This window comes from Microtus pennsylvanicus, chromosome 1 (genome assembly GCF_037038515.1).
Source record: "Microtus pennsylvanicus isolate mMicPen1 chromosome 1, mMicPen1.hap1, whole genome shotgun sequence".
NCBI classification, from domain to species: domain Eukaryota; kingdom Metazoa; phylum Chordata; class Mammalia; order Rodentia; family Cricetidae; genus Microtus; species Microtus pennsylvanicus.
The window spans coordinates 112,975,562-112,997,038 of record NC_134579.1 but is presented as its reverse complement, the minus strand read 5'-3'; the positions used below and the strand labels follow the sequence as shown (position 1 = coordinate 112,997,038).

General features: G+C 42.4%; 1 protein-coding gene across 10 annotated transcripts in view; it reads right to left on the bottom strand.

Moving 5' to 3' along the window:
- Nucleotides 1-396: 396 nt before the first annotated feature.
- The window catches only part of Sbno1 (strawberry notch homolog 1), a 57,319-nt gene continuing 36,238 nt past the window's right edge, over nucleotides 397-21,477 (bottom strand). For 9 of the 10 annotated variants that reach the window (XM_075978923.1, XM_075978898.1, XM_075978916.1 and 6 more), the window contains 12 exons: nucleotides 18,097-18,232; nucleotides 17,239-17,351; nucleotides 17,066-17,137; nucleotides 16,562-16,661; nucleotides 14,843-14,917; nucleotides 11,536-11,682; nucleotides 11,361-11,455; nucleotides 11,194-11,286; nucleotides 9,957-10,094; nucleotides 9,163-9,239; nucleotides 6,952-7,145; nucleotides 4,398-5,900 (listed from right to left, as the gene is read on the bottom strand). In XM_075978923.1, the coding sequence (XP_075835038.1) occupies nucleotides 5,758-5,900; nucleotides 6,952-7,145; nucleotides 9,163-9,239; nucleotides 9,957-10,094; nucleotides 11,194-11,286; nucleotides 11,361-11,455; nucleotides 11,536-11,682; nucleotides 14,843-14,917; nucleotides 16,562-16,661; nucleotides 17,066-17,137; nucleotides 17,239-17,351; nucleotides 18,097-18,232 (1,383 nt within the window). In that variant the 3' untranslated portion in view covers nucleotides 4,398-5,757. Of the gene's footprint in view, nucleotides 532-4,397; nucleotides 5,901-6,951; nucleotides 7,146-9,162; nucleotides 9,240-9,956; nucleotides 10,095-11,193; nucleotides 11,287-11,360; nucleotides 11,456-11,535; nucleotides 11,683-14,842; nucleotides 14,918-16,561; nucleotides 16,662-17,065; nucleotides 17,138-17,238; nucleotides 17,352-18,096; nucleotides 18,233-21,477 lie in introns of those variants that run through there. The other variant, XM_075978903.1, reaches the window with a different exon arrangement.

Below are 21,477 nucleotides of genomic sequence, written 5' to 3'. Positions count from 1 at the left end.
GACAATGAGGTGAATGAGGTTAATAACACAGTGCAACAGGTACCCCGAAACCACACAACACCAGAAAGAAAAGCATATTTAATTGTTTAATTTTATTTAAGAATTTTACAAAAACAGAAAACGAAATCCAAACAAAAATGAAAACCAAAACCACAACCAAAACCTAAATACAGAGTTCTTTCAGTGTGAAGATTGAGTGTTTCTAGTCAGGGTGAATGAACCCTGATCAGCGAAGCCGATACACTTGTATTGCATGAGACTGAATTTGAAAGTTACATATAAAAATGACGGCAGCACTCGGTCTGGACACTCGGGAACAGGTTTCCAGGAGAGGCTGAAGGCAGCAGTGTGGCATCATGGGAACAGCATTTAGCCTTCATTCAGATGGACACTCCTGTGCAGAGCAGCAATACAAGAGAGAATTTGAGGACAACAGAAGCCACCCAAGAGTTTACATCCTTCTCTGTTTCAGGTCTTTGGACTCCTTCAGATGTTCCCAGACGCACGGTGTCAGATGAGGAAGACCAGCGCCTACATTTAAAATACCCTTTGCGTAAGGAGGTAGAAGCTGGCACAAGTTTTATTGCAGACACAGCACACCTCTCCCACCCCGCATGGTTGATGATAGAAGTGGTTATTGAGAAGCAGTAATAGTAGTTTGCAAATTCAGTAAAAACTATGAACAGGGTTGATTTTTTTTAGAGTGGTGAAGCTGCACTGTGCTATGTTAAAAAAAGAAAATGGGCTCCCTCATCTCATCAAGTAAGCCAGAAGCGGCTCAGGTTTCTTTACCCTCCTGAGCGCCAGTCAATGTCCTCCGTATGCATCTGTCTGCACTGGTTTACACGGTGCTTAGGGTGGGGTCTGGGATAGAGAGCCAGAAGCAGAAAGGCCAGATTAGCTCTCCCCAAGGGATTTCCATGCTGTTCCTCAGCCAAGGCGGCCTGAAGTGCAAAAAACCCCAAAGGGCAGCCGCCACCTCTTCTTTCTCCACACTGTGTATCTCACAGCTAACTGTTTGCTGTACAGCTTCTAACTATACCCTGATATATCCCTTGCACATGGCTGGCTGCTGCTGCAGGACACAGGTCAACTATGTCTCAGGCACCAAAGAAAGGGAAATAGGGTAAGGGGGTAATTCCTGCTGGAGCACTTTGACAGATCTTCAATCACGACAACTAAGTTCCAAATACTCAGCCAAATGTAGGCAATTTTCAAAGTGTCATCAAGTCTACCAAGCTGAATATTCACTGAAATCTTTCCTGAGAAATTACAGAGGACATTTTTTGAGGGTACAAAGGTCTGTAAATAAAACCACTCCTGCCCCCTAGGTGAAGGTCAGCACCATCTCCAGGACCCCACTGCACCTTCAGTACCAGCACCAACCCCACAAAGCTCAGCTCCTCTGCTTACAGCTTTTCCTGGCAGGGGTGAGACTCTAACACGGACCTGTCATATATGCTGAAGGCTGTTGTTGAAGGGATTACAACTGTTTTCTGAGGTCATCTGTCATGTACTAAGCTCATCTGACCGCTAGAAACATTTGTGACCAGCTATATAAAAATCAGATTACTGGTGTTTGCCATAAAGTCATCTGCTTGTCACAGAAATCCAACTTCTTATACATAGGAAGCCTGTAGCCAGGCCACAAACCACTGGAGCAAGCCTCAATAAAGGCAGGAGTCAGACAAGCTGCTAAGGAGCTGAAGGGTGGTCTAGAGAAGCAATGGTTTTGCTTTCTTTCTTAAATAGGAAAGGAGCAGGCTCACTACAGCTTCTAGAGAACAAAAAGCACAACCAGTCACACAGTGACAAGATCAAGAGTGGCACTTAGGTACAGCCCAAGACAGCACAGCCAGATGTGTGGGCAACTGGACGTCTACAGCCACGAGGCAAAGCTGAACTCTAAAAACAACTACTGACTCAGCTGAGCTTTCCACAGTTTCCTACATTGGAAAAAAAAAGCACTAAGATGCCCCATATGGGGGTCCAGAAAAGAATAAATAGGAGGGAAAAAAGAGGGGGTGCAAGAACGAGTGAATGGGGCCCCGATTTACAAGATTTACACTTGAAATGTAGAAGAACTCCGCTTCTCTATACACTCATATGTACATATATAAGTACAGCATACAACAGAGGGTGGGCACTCAGAAAAACTGCCACCTAGTCAAGCTGCATCTCCATGTTTCTCTTACTTACAGGACCCATTTGCCTTAGATGGCTAGTCTTGTGAGAGATTTTCTTGCAAATGGTTTTTGTCTTAGCCGCTGCAGCCATGACAGGGAAGATGTGTGCCAAAGCACCTATGTGGTGTGTGTATGTGTATGCTGTTCACCAGAGTTCACACACATAGGAAGGACGCTAACACCATCACAGCTTCTTTTGCCATGAGTATGCCTCCACACATTCACTGTGTGGCTTATGAGCAGCTTTTCTGGGACACTATTCCTAGGGAGTGCCAGAGCCCATAAAGATCCCTTTATAAAACCAGGATTCCTGGACAAAGTCTCACGGGACAAGAATGTTCTACCTGCTTTCAGAAGTGAGCCACAGGGGCCCTGTGCTAATATGGGAAGTGGAGGACAGTTCCATGGTGTGTCCTTGTTCCCCTTCTCTGGTTTCTCAGAAGTTATTCTAATAACATGGTATGGAGATTAGCAAATAAATGTCCCAGAGACATAGCCAAAACTGTGGCTCTAAAATACTTAGCTCCTCCGGAGTTTGGTAATCTACAACTTTTCTCTCCATAGACAAAGCAAATTACAAGGTTTATTGTTGCAACTCAAAAAGGTTTAAGTGCTGAGTAAGAATAAATACATGTATGTACACACTACAGCTACTACAGTGCTTTGGATACAAGTCTTTGCTAATCTATACACACAGGAAAAAGCAGACACCGAAAGCAGGTCTGCACTTTAGTAGCAAAAAGAGAGAACTGCTCAACCTGCTTAGCTTCTGATAACTGTGTTCATATAAACACTTTAATACTTCTCTGACTCTGCACCTACAGCTCTCTGACTTGACCACAAAGAGGGCAAGCTTGTGGCACAGAGGTTGCTAGGGGAAGGAGCCATGACCTCTCTAGCAAGAATACCTGAGCAGCATGGAACCTGGGAGTGATTTTCAGCATGATGGGGAGTGTAAACTCTGAAAACACTGGTGGTCAACGATAGGATCTGCTGCTCAGAGCTCTATTGCTTAAGTGGGAGAAAAGGCATCAGAGGCCCCTGGACACAGACGTGATATTCAGACCCTGTGGGAGACTGGACCCACTTTATATGACAGTGGCTGAAAAGACTTGAATTTTGACACAAGAAACCCTTGAATGCTGGAGCTTTTCTGGTGACTGAAACAGACGTAATGATTTTGTAGGGGCATGGTGCAGACAGCACATGCTTGCTCCCTTCCAGAGGGGTTGGGCACCAACCCCAGGTGTCACAAACACTGCAGTGGGCAGAGGTGACTTCGCTTCCGCTCTCCCACACCACTTGCTTTTTCAGTGCTTTGAAAGGGCCCTTAGATACCTAGTATTTGTGGGTCTTTTCTTACTAAACAACAACAATGATGAACAGAACACAGACCCCTTACCAAGACTTGGCTGCTTCAAGAGCACGTCATAGTGACATCACTGGGTGAGGTGTTCACTAACCCTATGCTAGAGAAATCCGGTAGGTGCCGCTCTGAAAGCACCAGAAAAGTCAGGACCCACCAAACAGCCACCTGCACGTGTGAGGCGCTGCTATCAACAGCCTACAACACAGCATCTTTCCCATCCTCTACAATTTGGTCACACGGAAAAAGTGAAGAAAGTTACGAAGTCCTTCCTTGGCTTTTATCTTAATATGCCAAAGAAAGCAGAATGGTCCACCAGTTCAGAAACAAGAGCTAAGAGTCTGTGAAAGGGACACAATTCTACTCTGGGTGGCCAGCTGAATCTAGGGCACAAAGGGATACTGCTTGATGCTCATGAGATCACTGCCTGAGATACATGGAATGAGGATAAAAGTTGCATCCACTGGGCAAAATGTGCCCAAGAACAGAAACCAGTCCATTTGTTCTTTGAGGCACTAAGAATAAATAAATCTGAAACAATGTCACGGTAAACTTAACCAAAGAAACTGGAGAGAATGAGAGCCCCAAGCGCTCCATCAGATTTCTGTCACTACACACACCTCACCCAATTTTTTGAGAAGTTTAAAAAGTTACAAAGAGAACAATTCAATTTGAAAAACTTTCAAAAGTACCATCATTTACCGTCCTAAAGATCACTTCAGATTTCAGGAAGGGGCTTCAGTCAGACTCTAAGGCTACCTTGGAAGGCTAAGGCCACACCGAGTTCTACAGAGCCCTGCTATCTATGCCTGGAGTCCCCAGTGAGGGCCTAAACAAGAGTCCACTTCATTAGTACAATAACTTTTTTATTCAACATCTACAAGATTTTGATATCTTGTAGTTTTTAACCAGATTTATACAATCTCAACTTTTCAATAGTGCAACCTGTGCAAGCAAAAAAAGGGTAGAAAAAAATGGGGGAAGGGGAGGCTGGGAAAATAAAAACAAAAAGACCAACTGTCCCCTCACTGTTTTTTATAAACATCTATTATAGGCGAAACAAACTTACCCATGTTGTAGATAAGTGTCTATTCACATTTGTACATTACCATTTTTAACAGCTGGAGATAATCTCTACAATGTCTTACAGCACATTAAACAATATTCAAGTTACTGGGTAACAACAACAACAACATACAGCAGAAGCCAAGTGTTTTCTCACTGTCTAGTTTACAACTCAAGTACGGTTTCCGGTTTGAATGACCAAGCAGATTCAGATAATGAAGTAAAAAAGATTGTGTGCAGGATGGAAGCCAATCATACTCCTTCCTAAAACGATGTTTAAGTTAAGGAAAACATAACTTACGAAAAGGCTCATAGCCATTTTGCAGCACAAATTAGGAATACTATTAATACATTAAAATAAAATTTTAAAGAGTTTTATCACAAAAAAAGGTATGTACTTACTACTTTGACAAGAAACCTGGGACAGGGAGGAGTGGGCAGGACTGAGGGTTAGAAGCAACACCCAGGTAAACACTAGAAATGCAATACCCAATGCTGTACATCTTCAACGCTTCTCTCCATGTGACTTCTGTGGTAATCGTGATTACACATGCTTTCAAAGACATGCACTGTCAACAAAAGCTACAAAAGAACCTGAATGCATGGCACGTAACCCTTCACTTCATGCTGTAGGAAACATTGTTTAAGTTGGAAAAGAAACCAATATATATATTCTGTATTTAGAGACTTGGAACACATGCATCTGGGGAACTCCCACAGTAATGACAAGGATATACTGTGTTAACCCTGAGCACTGTAGAAAGGAAGAGTAAAGCCAGTTTGGGAAGTTCCAAGCATTTTCAACCAAATGTGGTCTTGTAGCATTAACTCACAGACAGACTGACACATACGCACACGCGCGCACGCACGCATACATACACACACATCCACTCTGCTCATCCAAAGTAAAAGCGCACAGGCAGCCCCAAGGAAGCAAGAGGAAAGACACATGTACCCTCCACTCTGCTTGCTGTCAGCGTTGCTGCCTATTCCAGGTTTGTCCTTAACCCGCCCCCACCCCAAATTAACTAGAGAGCACAACTGAAAAAAAAAAGATAGAATTCTTTGGAAACTGTCCCTGATTTTTATGCAAGTGGTATGCTCTCACAGCATTCAACACCATGTGGAAGCTGCTGTTCTTTACGAGTTGCTCAAGTTGGTGATGCTCTGTGGGTGATGCTGCTGCCACAGCTGTTTTTGTTGGACCGCCAGCTGCTGAGACTGGTCTGAAGTTGACAGGAGATTTACAAGAGGAGACACACAATTTGCTGGAATGATCAAACCTGTAATTAGCAAGAAGAATCTATGAAGTAGAGTCCAGCAGAAACCACTGTATAGTACACCTGAACAGAGGCCTGCAAACCAGCCTCCCCCAGAAACCACATAGGTGAAACACTGGACTCAAGCTGTTCCCAAGAGACCCCCAGATGTGCACACATGCGCACACTGGACTCAAGCTGTTTCCTAAGAGGCTTCCAGATGCACACATGCAAGCAGGCACGCTCCCAGTGTAACACCATTTCCTGATGAAGTATGCAGCACACCACTTTCCCATCTACCACTGCACAGCTTCATCAGCCCTATAAACACCATGCCTTCTTCCACTCAGTAAGGTGCAAAATGACTCAAAGACAAAGGGTGAAAGTGTACACCCTAATCAGCGAGAAAGGTAGAGATGGACACAGAACAGTACAAGGGAAAGTGGAGGCACAGGTACTAGCTAAGGGAATCCCAGTTCTACTCTGTGGGAAATCTGAATTCAATGTAGCAGTTAAGTGTGCTTTTTCTTTTTTAAAAAACAAGCAACTGGAAACTCATTTATGTGAAACTTACAACCACAACTACCTGAGTGGAAAAAAGTTCACTAACTGGGAAGTAGTCTTCCCACTACACAGAGAGGTGGTCAGTAGGAACAGTGTACCAACAAGTGCACTTGTAGAACATCTATAGCTGACCACAGTGCTCTGACCCAGCCTGCTGCCCCAGCTTCTGCAGGACTCAAAGCTCACCACTGTGCTGTGCCTGAAGCTGCACAGTCTCAGCCTGGCTGAATGCATCACCCTGGGAAAGAGGGTATGTCATCTCCAGGGCAGAGAGTGGCAGAGAATAATGGGCAAGAGAAGTTGAGAGCAGTGCCAGAGACAACTACTGCCAGATCACAGCGTCCACTACAAGGCTCAAGTATGACTGGCTATGGTGGAACCTGCCTGTGATTCCAGCACCTGAGGGAGTGGCAGTGGGTGATTCAGACACATGAGTTTGAAGACAAAAATCAGGCTAGCAGGGTGTTAGTGGATCTGATTTGCCCCCTACAACCAAAACAAAAAAGCTTACCTACAATCCGCTGTCCATCTTCTGTTCTTAGCCGCACTATCTGCATTTTCACATTCGTGCCACTGACAGAGGCCAGAACTCCCTCCACTTTTGTCCAGACGCTCAGAACTGAGCCACATAACACATAGTATGTGCGGCAACGGAGACCTATCTCACATACCAATCCTAAACTTGCTTTTTTACAATTGCCACGCCTAGGAAACACGGAAGGAGAAATATGTATAGAAAGATGCATACACATGAGCAATCTGCAAAGTCTAGCCATGTATCGAGTGGAAAATAATTCTATGACCTTTTCCTAGGACATCCCCTGGGCTAAGTTATCCTTTTCAAATCTGACATGTCACAATTACTCCTGCAAGTTCAGCTATACTCAAGAATGGCCTTCCTACTCACTTGGTTACTATCTACACACTTCTGACACTGCAATGTCCCGTTTCACCCTCCAGTTGATGCTGTGTCAGTGAAGCACTAGTGTCTGCTTCAAGTCTGACTAGTGGAAGACACAGTAACTGGAACATAAATAACACAGATAAATATAAGGATTAAGATAATGAGAAAAGGGAGGTTATAGTACAGCCAAACATTTCCTGGTTCATTGACAGATGTACCTAAATAAATTTAAGAAAAATAAAATGGACGGGGAGGTGGCTCTTCCAGAGTAGGCACTACCTGAGCTTGAGTCCCAGAATCTAAATAGAAGTGGAAGGAGAAAAGCAACAGAGTTGTCCTCTGACTGCCATGTGTGTGCCTCATAACAATACTATACAAGTATGAGCACACATAAATATGCAATTAATTTTTTGAGATTTCATGTTTACTTCTATGTGCATGGGTGTTCTGCCTTTATAGTGTCAGTGAATCATGATGCTGCAGTGTCTGAGGTGGTCAGAAGGCAGCATGGGAGCCATTAGAGCTTATCTAAGTTATAGGCAGTTGAGTCCTTTGACATTGGTGTGAGTAATTGAACTTGGGTTTCCTAGAAGAGCAGAAGGCATACTGAACCATCTCTCCAGCCCCCAACCTCTGCCTTTTTGTTTGTCTGTGACAGAGTTTTTCTGTGTAGCTCTGGCTGTTGAACAGGCAGGCCTCAAACTCAGAGATCTGCCTGCCTCTGATCCCAGGTACTGGGATTAAAGGCTTGTGTCACCATGCCCGCTCTCCAGTCCCCTTATTGCTTTTTTTCATTTGTTTATATTGAAGCAGGGTCCTGCACATTCTGCGCTCAAGTCTGAATTCTCCTGAATGATGGGGTTGCAAATATGAACTACCACGCCTACCCAGTAAGGTTTTATGTTTTGTTTTTTAAAGAAAAAAGAAAAAGAGACACAGTGACGAGCACCTATAATCCCAGTACTCAAAAGAATAAGAAAGGAGTAAGTCAAATTCAAGGCCTGGGAGTCCGTTTCCAGGGTAGCATGAACTAGAGTAGATACCCTGATTCAAAATAAATAAATAAATAAATAAAATAAAAATAAAAAGAAAGAAAAAAAGGAAAAAAGCTTGACAGAGGTGGCACATGCCCAATACCAGCGCTGGGGAGGCAGAGGAAAGCAGACCTCTGTAAGTTCAAGACCAGTCTAGTCTACAAGAGTGAGTTCCAGGGCAGCCAGGGCTACATAAGGAAACCCTGCCTCAAAAAAAATAAATAAATAAAAATCAGTCAATCAATCAAATATTAAGAGGGAATGAGGGGGAGAAAAAGACTGACAAACAATTTCTATCAGAGGGATGGTAGGTAATTAAGGCTATGCTGCTAGACACTGGCTCCTTGCTAATAACAAAGCATGAAGAAAATGCAGGTGTCCCCTCCAACAGCGCCTGGTCCACAAATGTTACCTACACATTATCTGTTGTTATTAAGTCAGGGTCTCAAGGTAGCCTAGGCTGGCCTCAACTTCCTGTATAAATGGCTTTGAACTTCCCAACTGTGGGAATATAGGCCTTGACTACCATGGCAGGTCTCTAAATATCATCTGATGACATGAACTGTCCCTACGTTAGTCAAGTTGCTCATTTGCTCACAATCATATACTCATAGAGAATAAAAATGGGACACTGCAGCTCATGTACAGTTCCTGAACTTGGGAGGTACATGGAATAGAATCATAAGGGTACACAGAGATTCAGCACTGCTCCACACAAAAAATAGGTGTCTTGATTATACTTAAAAAAAAAAAAAAATATGTGAAGCAATATGAAAGCACTGACCAGTATGCATGAGTACAGGTGTCTGCAGAGGAGTTATACTGATCCAGCCAGTGCACCAGGGCGTCTTCAGAGACTACCTGCAAAGACAAAGCAAAATCCCACTGATAAACTGAACACCTAACCTGGTCACTAATTCCAGAAGCAGTCAAGGAAAAAAAATCATCTTCACCAGAAACCCTAGCCCGCACTCGCAGTGTAATGTAAACACCACTGCTAACTGAGGCCCTCCTGAGATAAGGCGTGCAAGAGAGCTAGTTGAATACAATTACTTCCACAAAGGTTAAGGTAATCCTTTGAGAAAGTCTCTAAGTAATGTTGGAAAAAACAGACATTGACTATTTTCTGGAAAAATGTGTAGGATAAAAACATATAGCCCGGCCGGGCGGTGGTGGCACACGCCTTTAATCCCAGCACTTGGGAGGCAGAGGCAGGTGGATCTCTGTGAGTTCGAGACCAGCCTGGTCTACAAGAGCTAGTTCCAGGACAGGCTCCAAAACCACAGAGAAACCCTGTCTCGAAAAACCAAAAAAAACAAAAACAAAAACATATAGCCCGCTCACGACAAATCAAAAGCTGGTAGGAAGGACCTCCCCACACTAAACCACGGTACTGTGCTCTGCGCATGGAGAGTCATGCTCATCTTGTCTCAAGAGGCAGTAACATCAAAACTGCAACAGCAATGTGTAAGAAAACTTGCTCTTATAATAAAATCACCATCCTTGGGCCCAGGATTTGCAGCCAACACAGGTCCCTACCATGAAGCAAGCATTTACACACGACGTGTGAGAAAATACCTTCTTATATTTCTTTTTCAGATCAGCATAAATTTCTAATTTGAGTTGTTTCCCAGTGTTTGGTCGGTATATTAAAAATAGTTTCTTCTTAGGGTTTACTTCTTTAACTAAGATTGCAGTTTTTTTGTTGTTTCTTATCTATTAAAAGAACAATTGAAAAAAATATGTAAGAATTTTATCCTACACAATTAAAAATATTCTATCATAACATCACAAACGACAACAGCATGAGGTGGAAGTGGCGCATACCTTTAATTTCGACACTCAGGAGGCAGGGCAGGCAGAATTCTGTGAGTTTGAGGCCGGCCTGGTTACAGAGTGAGTTCAAATAGAGTCAGGACTGTTACATAGGAAACCCCTGTCTCAAAAAACAAACCAAACCAAACCAAACCAAAAAAAGACAAAAAACAGCTAAATGTATAAGTATGTAATCACAAGCCTACACTTAAGGTTTTAACTTGAGAGAACGCCACTCACTGATCAGAGGAGATCACAGGAGTAAGACAAGGCTCAAGGAGTACACTCTAACTGCCCAATGCTCCCACAATACAGAAATACAACTGTTTTTACAATGAGAATGTGTGGGGCTGCAAAGATGGCTCACTGGTTGAGAGGACCTGGACTTGGTTAACAGCACCCTCATGGTGGCTCACAATTGTCTGTATGTAACTCCAGTTCCAGAGGGATCTGATGCCCTTCCTGGCCTTTGTGGGCACCAGACAAACTTCACTAGACAGGTACTCATAGAAGCAAAATATTCTATATATGTAAAATTAAGCCTGATATGGCATTCACAGCCATAAACAATAATAAATAAAAATTTTAATGGTTAAGGTGAGCCAGGCATGATCATGCACTCCAGAGGCAGATGCACAGTGATCTGTGAATTTAAGGCTAGCCTAATCGACAAAGAGATTTTTTTATTTTTTTTTTATTTTTTGCTTTTTCAAGACAGGGTTTCTCTGTGACTTTGGAGCCTGTCCTGGAACTAGCTCTGTAGACCAGGCTGGTCTCGAACTCACAGAGATCCACCTGCCTCTGCCTCCCGAGTGCTGGGATTAAAGGCGTGTGCCACCATCGCCCGGCGACAAAAAGATTTTTACAGGACAAGTCAGGGCAACGTAGTGAGGTCTGTCTCACAAAGAAAGAAAACTTGAAGCCACAAAAATCAGCAAAAAAAAAACAAGAAGCAGCATGTTAATTCCTGATAACACTTTGAAGAAATTCCAATTCTTACTTGCAGTGATAAGTAAAAGCCATCATCTGGTCCTGTCAGCTCTGCCCAAATCTTGGTTGCTTCCTCCCAAGACATTCCCCTCTCCACACTAATCTGTAAAAGACACAGAGATTGGAATGCAGCTCATGTGTGTGGACTAGTGAGCAACACGCACTTTCTAGACTTACTGTGTATAGCTCTACGTGGCCAGATGTGGAGTATCCTGGAGTCAGAAACTTCTTTACATCACTCTTCCTCACCTTCTCATCTCCAGAACCCAGATCTTCAGAAAGAAACAAGATGTATAAGTGGGGAGATACTCTGGACAAGGACCACAGACAGCACGAGAGTGTCCCCACTCACCTAGGATTCCCATGTCATATCTTCCATTCTTCTTGGCATTCTGAACAACTGCAGTAAGCGTGTCTGCAAAATACTGAAACAACGCATTCTGCTGATGTACCTCCATGCCCAGAATTCTGTTTAAGAATTTTCCTATATTGTTATAGTCTGCAATGACAAGAATAGATGAAAATTTCCATGAGTTCCTTTTTTTTTTTTTTTTTTTTTTTTTTTTGGTTTTTCCAGACAGGGTTTCTCTGTAGCTTTGGAGCCTGTCCTGGAACTAGCTCTTGTAGACCAGGCTGGCCTCGAACTCCCAGAGATCCACCTGCCTCTGCCTCCCAAGTGCTGGGATTAAAGGCATGCACCACCACCGCCCGACTTCATATAAATTATTATTTTTTTCCTTAGCTAAGCAAACCTCCAAAGTCTCACTTCCAGGTTTAGTCTTCCTCCCAAATTTTGCAGTGTCGTTAGAGTATAGGGCTCTAGTACTGAACCTGCCCCTTCCCAACTTTGGACACCAACAGTTGCAACACAAGCTTAAACTGACTTTTTGTACCTTCTACTTTTCTACGAATATAATTTAGTATATAAGAATATTGGTTCACCAACATCAAATCCTGTATTATATTATATTACATTTATTTATTTATTTTTCTCTTCCCCAAGACAGAGTTTCTCGGTGTAACAGTCCTGGCTGTTCTGGAAACCACTTTATAGACCATAGCAGCCTTGAACTCACATATAGATATCCACCTACCTCTGCTCCCCCCTCAGATCAACTACTAAATTTTGAGTCTTCATCCTGGCTACACAAGTGAAATGCCCTGGACCTTTGAAAAACTACTTATGTCTGAACTCTGCTCCTGGATTCATTTACTTTTCAAAAGACTTATTTATGTGTATCTGTCTGTATTGGAGAATGTGCATGATAGCCCAGGTATCCTCAAAGGTAAAGAACCTATCAGATCTCTTGAAGACGGAATTATAGATGATTGTGAGCTAACCAATGTAAGTAATAGTTCTGGGAACACAATTCCAGTCCTCTGCTAGAGAAGTAAGTTCCCTTAACTGCTGTGTGCAATCTGTCTAACTCATGGATGCTGTAGAATGATGTTCTTGGACACTGTAAGGTTTTATCACTTGTATTAATTTAATAATACTGATTGGTCAGTAGCCAGGCAGTGACCAGACAAAGAGAATTCTGGGAAGAGGAAAGGCAGAGAGATGCAGTCATCAGATGCAGAGGAAGCAAGATGAGACTGCCTCACTGAGAAAAGGTACCAAGCCACATGGCTAAACATAGACAAGAATTATGGGTTAAGTTCTAAGAGCTAGTGAATAATAAGCATGAGCTAACAGAACAAATAGTTTATAATTACTATAAGCCTCTGTGTATTTCTTTGGGACTGAATGGCTTTGGGACAGAAAATTCCATCTACACATGAATTCAGTATTTCTTTAAATCTTAGCCAGACAGGGTAACTTAAATTACATCAGAGCATTTGGAAGGATAAGAAAACAGGATTGCTCTAAGTTCAAGGCCAACCTTGGTTACATAGAGAGCTCTAGGGCTGTTTAAAAAAACAAAACAGCCGGGCGGTGGTGGCGCACGCCTTTAATCCCAGCACTCGGGAGGCAGAGACAGGCGGATCTCTGTGAGTTCGAGACCAGCCTGGTCTACAGAGCTAGTTCCAGGACAGGCTCCAAAACCACAGAGAAACCCTGTCTCGAAAAACCAAAAAAAAAAAAAAAAAAAAAAAAAAAAAACAAAACCAGATGACAGTAAACTCCTGACCAGGTTGATCATATCTGTAGCCAGAGCTAGTTATAATATGGGGTTAAAAATCTATTATAGGCTTGGCCCGAGGGCACGTGGTGGATCCCAGTTATTCATGTGGCTAAGGCAAGAGATTCAAGGCCTAGAATCTATCAGAGTGAGATAAAAGTGAATCTGGCCCATGCAGCAAGGACCTATCTAAAAAATAACAAGGAACACTCAAGGGCAGAGGCAGATAGATGGACCTCTTTGAGTTCCAAGGCCAGCCTGGTCTACACTGCAAGTTCCAGTACAGTCAGGAGACAGTGAAAGACCCTACTCTTGGATGGATGGATGGATGGATGGATGGATGGATGGATGGATGGATGGATGAATGGACAGAAAGTTAAGTAAATACACCAAAGATAGCTAAGTAAATAATTTTTTTAGGTTTATTTATTAATTATCTATACAGTGTTCTTCCTGCATGTATGCCTGCAGGCCAGAAGAGATATTACAGATGGTTCTGAGCCACCATGTGGTTGCTGTGAATTCAACTCAGGGCCTTTGGAAGAGCAGTAACCACTGAGCAATCTCTCCAGCCCAATAAGTGAGATTTTTTAAAAAGAGGCTATTGCCACATCAGTAGGTTTAGGGCAATTCAAGCTCTAGCCAGAATGATTTAGGTCACTGCCAATAACCATCTGAGGGAAAACAGTCCATGTAAATGCAAAACCAATGACACTATCAGGGACCTAAGCAAATGGATTACAGCCCAAACAGGACCCTTTTGCAATACTGTCTTTTTTTTTTTCATAAAGAAGTGGGACATATTTTTTTTTATCTAATACATGTCTCTGGGAAATCACAAAATCCAGGACAGGATGAACCTGGAGCACCCAGCTCTGCCATGTCCTGCCATCCTTTCCTACCCTCACCTGTCACATTTATGAGGATGCTTATTTTTAACAATCCCTATGAACAGAAACAGATGCTAAAAGAACATAAGCAAATAAACAACAAAATATAAAGAGGGCTTCAGATAACTGGGTGGAATGACACTTTACAAGTAGGCTCTGGAGGTTCCATTTTAGAACCACCTACAATCCCAGCACTAGGGTGGCTAAGGCAAAAGCACTGCCATGAGTCTAGTAGGGCCAATCTAGGCTAGAGTGTGACTGTGTCACAAAAGTACAAAATTACAGAACTGGTTCAATAATTCAACTGTGCTTTGCCATTCAAGCCTGAATGTAAAAAAATACCAGATGAGTGGCTATCTTTAAGTCAAGCAGTTCTACAGTGGGCAGGAACACACATAACACCCGGAAACTTATGGGTCAGCTGGCTTAAAGTAGCCAGGACAGAATCAGAAAGGACTCTGTCCCAAAAGCAAAGTGCAACAAGGAACAAGAGAACCAGACTTCTCCAATGTCATCTCTCTGGGGCATGTGAGTACGTATGCATACACACATGCACACACACACACACACGAATTGAGGCTTTAGTGCACAACAGCCTCAAGAAGGCTCTATTAATACAAGTTACATGTACACATAGTGACATTACCTTTATCAAGAGTAAGAATTCCTGACCGATCTTCAACATTAATCAGGCCCACTCCTATCAGTCCTTGCCGAACATCTATAAGAAAAAAAATTATGAAAAATCTTCACAGTTCAAATGATTCAATGAGCTGTTAATCAAACAAGATTAGGTTCTAGCATTAAGATTTAGCCTATGTACTGTGCTTTATTTTAACAACCAGAATTAAATTGATAACCAAAGTACCCAATAAGCTCAAAACTGAAAATCACCAAATCTCACATTGTGTGTATGGTTTCTTTGGAGTCTAGTGGTTTTGGTAGTGCTAGAGATTGACTACTTACCACTAAAATTTTCCCTAGACCCTCATTAAAACACTTTAACACCAGATGGGCAGTGCTGGTGCACACCTTTAATCCCAGCATTGGGGAGGCAGAGGTAGGCCCATCTCTTTACTGAGTTTAAAGTCAGCCTGGTCTACAGAGCTAGATCCAGGACAGACAGAGCTAATTAGAGAAACCTTGTCTTGGTAGATGAATGAACGAATAAACAAAAATTTAGCCAGGTGGTGGTACACACTTAAAATCCCAGCACTAAGGAGGCAGAAGCAGGTTGATCCCTGTGAATTCAAGGTCAGCCTGGTCTACAGATCAAGCTCCAGGATAGGACAGCCAGGGCTACAAAGTGAAGCCCTGCCTAGAAAAACAAACAACAAATACACCTTATATTTGGTGCCTTTACACAGAACTCAAGAGGTTGGAGCAGGAGAAAAATTTCAAGGTGAAAGTCCAACACACGTGAGTTCCAGGACAACTTGGGTTACAGTGTGTCTCCAAAACAAAAACCGAAACAAAACAAAAAAAAAAAAAACCAAACTGAGAGCTGTCGAGATGGCACAGTAGGTAAGGATGCTTGCTGCTGCCAAGTCTGATAACCTAAGTTCAATTCCTGGGACCCACAACGATGACAGAGAATAAACTCCCATAAACTGTCCTCTGGCCGCCACACACGCTATGAATATTCACTTCACCACCCCCTCAAAATAATCAACACATACATACACAGGACAAATCTTATCTTTTTACAAGAACACCCTGTGTATTACAGAGATTCTTTATCTAAGTACCCACAAAATCGCTCCAATTTTGTGTTAATGATTATATAAGGACATAATGTTTTCATTCAGGTCTTATCCAGAAGCACTGGTAAATTGCTACAAATGGTAAATGCTGAATAAGTGGTCAACATGCCCTTAAGAGACCTCATTGAACCACCTTCCCACTTCCCGAATTGGGTTCTTCTGTGTAATCCTGGCTGTCCTGAACTCAAAGATCTACCTGCCTCTAACTCCTGAGATTAAAGGCATGTATGCTACATCAGGCTTACAAGACTTATGTGTAGGATTGTTTTGCCCATATTTAGGCCTGGGCACCACATGTGTACAGTGCCCACAAAGGCCAAGGTAGGGTTTTAGGTACCCTGGAGTTACAGATGATTGTGAGCTATCAACTAGATGCTGAGACGAAAACCCAGGTGCTAATGTTCTTAACTGGGTCTCACTATATAGACTGGCCTAAACTCAAGATTTTCCTGCCTCATCCTGCTGAGTGCAGAGATTCCTGGAATACACTATGATATCTAGTTTGATACTGGGGATGGAACCAAGGCGTTCAAACATGCAAGGGAAGCACTGTAGCAATAGAATATCAACTTTATTCCCAGTTATGATCATTTTTAAGTTACCTTTAAAGAATTCTCCAGGGTAGTCTGGAGGTGGTGATACCATAGGAGAATCCAAGTTTACAATGGATTTCATAACAATTTCCAAAGCATTTCTTCCATACTGTAATAAAGGGGGAAATGTTTTAACCAACTTCAACATTTAGGTATTTTTTTTAACCCACATAAATGCCATGAAAACTGTAACTATAACCAAAATGCTAAAACACACACACTTTTAGGATTGTCTATTCTGTGCCTTTAAAGACAGCAGGCATTCAATACGTTAATGACTTATCTGATTTCTAATAACTCACTCTTGATGCCTTCACAAATACTCTAGTAGTGTTTTCCAACAGGAGTAAAAAAGAAGTGTGCAAAGATCTGATGACGTGTAAAATCCTATCTCACATTAAGCTATACAAGGCAAAGCTAGCAGCAAGCAGAGTGTTTATTTTAACAGTAATCAATTTCTCTGTCACTGCATAAACTACAAACATCCACAATGATAAAGATGCCGAAATGTACCTTATTGTCAAAGTTGAACCTGCTCAGATCTCTAGATTCTGTTGCTCTTCTGTCACCGTGGGTAAGTGCCCCCTGGGAAACACAGAATTCCCGGTCAAGATACTATCAACTCCTCCCGGAAGTCAGCTAACACATATCATCTGTGAGATACATCTAACAACTCAAAAACTTACCAAACTCTCGAGTCTCTTAGCAACAATAGATGCAAATCTCTGCTCTCCAGCCAGTTCCGAAATCAAAAAGACATACTCTGGAGCAGTTACTTGGTTTGACCTGTGTGTTCTTCCTGTAGCGACATGTACAGCTCATTAGGTAGAACGGGATATTCTAAGATCTAATTCCTAGCACTTACCACCGAACAGGTATAGAGACAAGGTCTCACATAGTCCAAAGTGACATCAAACTCACTATGCAGCTAGTCAGGCCTAAAACACCTACTGCTTCTGGATCTACCAATCACGTGCTGAAATTATAAGCCTGCACATCCCCCTTGGCTAAGCTGGCACTGATCTAACTAAAATACCCTTGAAAAGAACAATTAAAGATAATATATCCCTTCTTGTAGCTCCCCAGAAGAGCAATTTTAACTTCTAACATCACAGTCATTACTAGTCAAGGACTAGAACCTGCTTTAAATGGAAAAGTGCTGCCACCATTTGGTTAACCACTATTACAACACAGCCATTCTGAATGTTTTGAGTGTATCACCAGATCACAAGAAAAAGCAGAGAACAGGAACAGGAATGTGTACCTGCTAAGGGATGAAATGAACATGTATGTAAGTCTTTGGAAGACCTCAAGAAACCCTGTTCTTAGAGGTCACGGACACCGTGCTATCCTACCACAGATCTCAATATCGTGGGAAACCAGACAAAAAGGAATTCATAATCTACTATACATCATGGTATGAAGAGAACACACTTCCAACGTAGGATCTGAGAGTTCCACAGGCTTATGATGTCTCATACAGACATGTAAGCATGCCTCCAGAAACACCTTTCCTCTCAGAGACATCCAGTAGAGACACTTACCAAATTGCTGAATCGCCCTATCAGCACTCCAGGGTAACTCCAAAGTCATGTGAACTCTTCGCCTTTGATTTTCAGCTCTCCGATCTGCTTGTAATGAAATACCTGAGCTGGCAGCTTCTGAGATAATAGCAATATTCTATATCAAATTGAAAAGGTAAAAAAAATATACATATAATCACCTCTGAGCAAAGATAGGAAGGGTGAGTGCCTAGAAAACTTCCTTTGGTGCATAGTGATGGCCACCAGTATGTACTCTACTCTCTTTTCAAAGTAGCAAGATGCCCTGGTGTCAGTGTGGCATGTGGTTGCCCAGAGTCAAGATTAGCTGCCCTAATCTCCCTTAATACTAAATATGTACACACAGGCAAGCTGCAGTCAGTAAGGCATAGATGGTAGATACAACGTTCAAGAAATGTTATTTGAAGTACAAGACAGGGCAGTGTGTCCCAAAGATTTCCCAGTGTCTGATGCATAAAGGAAGGCCTTATTGTCACTAGCAATTGTAACCTAAGGAGAAAATGCTCCGGATGGAGCTCAGAGGTGGAGCGCTTCCCCAACAAGCATGAGGGCCTCAGTTTAAATCCCAGGACGTGAAGGGTGTAGGTAGAATGGTGCACACCGGTAATCCTAGTATGCAGAAGCCTGAGGCAGGGCAAAAATGAGTCCAAAGCCATCCTGGGCTACACAGCAGGACCCAGACTCAAAATAATCAAGGACAGTAGAAGTCTGATCTACTCCAGAGGCAGAGGCAGGAGGATCACTTGAAACTAGAGAAAATGGAGAGCAGCCTAGGCAGAAGAGCAAGTTCTGTCTCAGGGAAAAAAGTAGAGGGCGAAGGAGGGAAAAGGTGAGTGCTGGGAAAATCAGAGCAATGCATTAATTTCTTTTTCTCCTTTAAAAAAATTTTTTTGAGCCTTTAATCCCAGCACTTGGGAGGCAGAGGCAGGCGGATCCCTGTGAGTTCAAGGCCAGCCTGGTTTACAAGAGCTAGTAGAAACCCTGTCTTGAAAAACCAAAAAAAAAAAATAATAATAATTTTTTTTTTTGAGACCAAGTCTCCTATTGTAGACAAAGCTAGCTCAGGATCCACCTGCCTCAGTCTCAAAAGTTCTAAAATTACAGGCATATGCTTCAACACTCTTAGACAACACATAAATAAATGTACATTGTCTTAGGGTTTCTACTGTTGTGAGGAGACACCATGACCACAGCAACTTCTATAAGGAAGATTTTAACTGGGGAGGCTCACTTACAAATTTCAGAGGTTCAGCCCATTATCATCATGGTAAAGAGCATGGTGATGTGCAGGGAGACATGGTGCTGGAGAAGTAGCTGAGAGTCCTATATCTTACAGGTAACAGGAAGTCAAATGAGACGCTGGCCAGTTTCCTGAGCATAGGAGAACACAAAGCCCACCCCCACAGTGATACACTTCCTCTAGCAAGGCCATATCTACTCCAACAGAGTCACACCCGCTAATAGTGCCATTCTCTACAAGTTTATGGGGGCCAATCACATTCAAACTACCACAATCCACTCCCAGCCCCCCACAATCTTTTAACAGTATCATAATGTATGTAAAACAGATACATCTAATTCAACTTCACAAGTCCCCACAGTCTATCATAGTCTGTACAATGTTTAAAAGTCAAAAGTTCAACGTCTCTGAGATTCACATAATCTCTTAACTACAACCCCCTCCCCCCAAAAAACCAAACTAGATCACATACTTCCAACATAAAATGACACAGGATATACACTCCCGTTCCAAAATGTAAGGAAGGGAGCATAGTGAAGAAAAATTGGGCCATTACGGTTATTATTACTGGCTTATGAGGGCCCGGGAGTGGAATGAGGTAGTTTGATAAAACTGACCCCTATAAGCTCACAGGACATAGCACTATTGGGAGGTGTGGCCTTGTTGTTAAAAGAAGTGTGTCATTGTGGAGGTGAGCTTTGAGGCCTCTTTTCTTAACCTTTGCTCAGTGTCACAAACATTTCCTGCTGCCTGCAAGATATAGTAATCTCAGCTACCTTGCTGTGGAATAGTTCCTTTGTATATTGTGAAGATTTGTCGCTAAGATTGGTTTAATAAACAAGCTGACTGGCCAATTGCTGACTAGATTAAGTTTAGACAAGAGAACCAAACTGAAAATGCTGGGGAAAGGGGCAGTCAGGAGTTGCTGGCAGATGCAGGGAGAAGCAAGATGGACATGCCATACATCCTGAGAAAAGGTACGAAGCCACATGGCAGAGTGTAGATAAGAAACATGGGTTAATTTAAATGTAAGAGTTAGCTAGTAGTAACAAGTCTAACCTATTGACTGAGTATTTATAATTAATATAAGCTTCAATGTGTTTATTTGGGAGCCACTGGTGGAACAGAAACTCTATCTCTCCAATACTTCTCCATGTCTGCCTGCGTGCTGCCATGCTCCTCACCATGATGAACTAAACCTGCCACTCAATTAAATGTTCTCCTCTATAAGAGATGTGGCAAGCCTGGCAGTGGTGGCACTCGCCTTTAATCCCAGTACTTGGGAGGCAGAGGTAGGTGGATCTCTGGGAATTCAAGGCCAGACTGGTTGTCGGAGTGAGTTCCTGGACAGACTCCAAAAAATAAGAAAAGGAAAGAGTTGCCATGGTCAGGGTGTCTCTTTACAGCAATAGAAATCCTAAGACATACATAAAAGAAATAACATCTTGTTTAAGCCATAAGTAGGTAAAAGCAACTTCTACAGAGTCTTATAACCTGAATTCAATCCCCAGGACCCAACATGGCAGAATTAGAGAACTGACTCCCATCAGTTATCCCTTGACCTCCATACAAATGCCGTAGGATGTCAGTCTACAAACACACACTCACACAGTAAATTAATGTAATAACTTTTGAAAAATATGATTTAACAACTGTGGTGGTTTGAATAGGAATGGCCCTTACAGACTCATGGTTTGAATGATTGGTCAAAGGCCTCAAATTTGATAAAAAACATCACATCAATACCAAAGGTTTAAAGAAAGAGTTTTCTATTACATGGCAACAAGCTAAGGAGATTGTAAAGAGATGCCCTACTTGTTCTTTCTATAACCAAACACCGCTACCTGCAGGGACTAACCCAAAGGGTATTCAAATGAATGAGATCTGGCAGATGGATGTGTTCCACTTTGCAGAATTTGGAACATTAAAAATATGTACACCACACCATTGACACTTATTCAGGCTTTCAGTGGGCAACTGCTTTAAGTTCAGAAAAGGTTGATTCAGTATAATCACACAACTATTAGAAGTTATGGCCATCATGGGTATACCTGCACAAATAAGATAGGTAATAGTCCAGAACATGTCTCTAGGAAAATGAAATGGTTTTTTTCTTATTATAA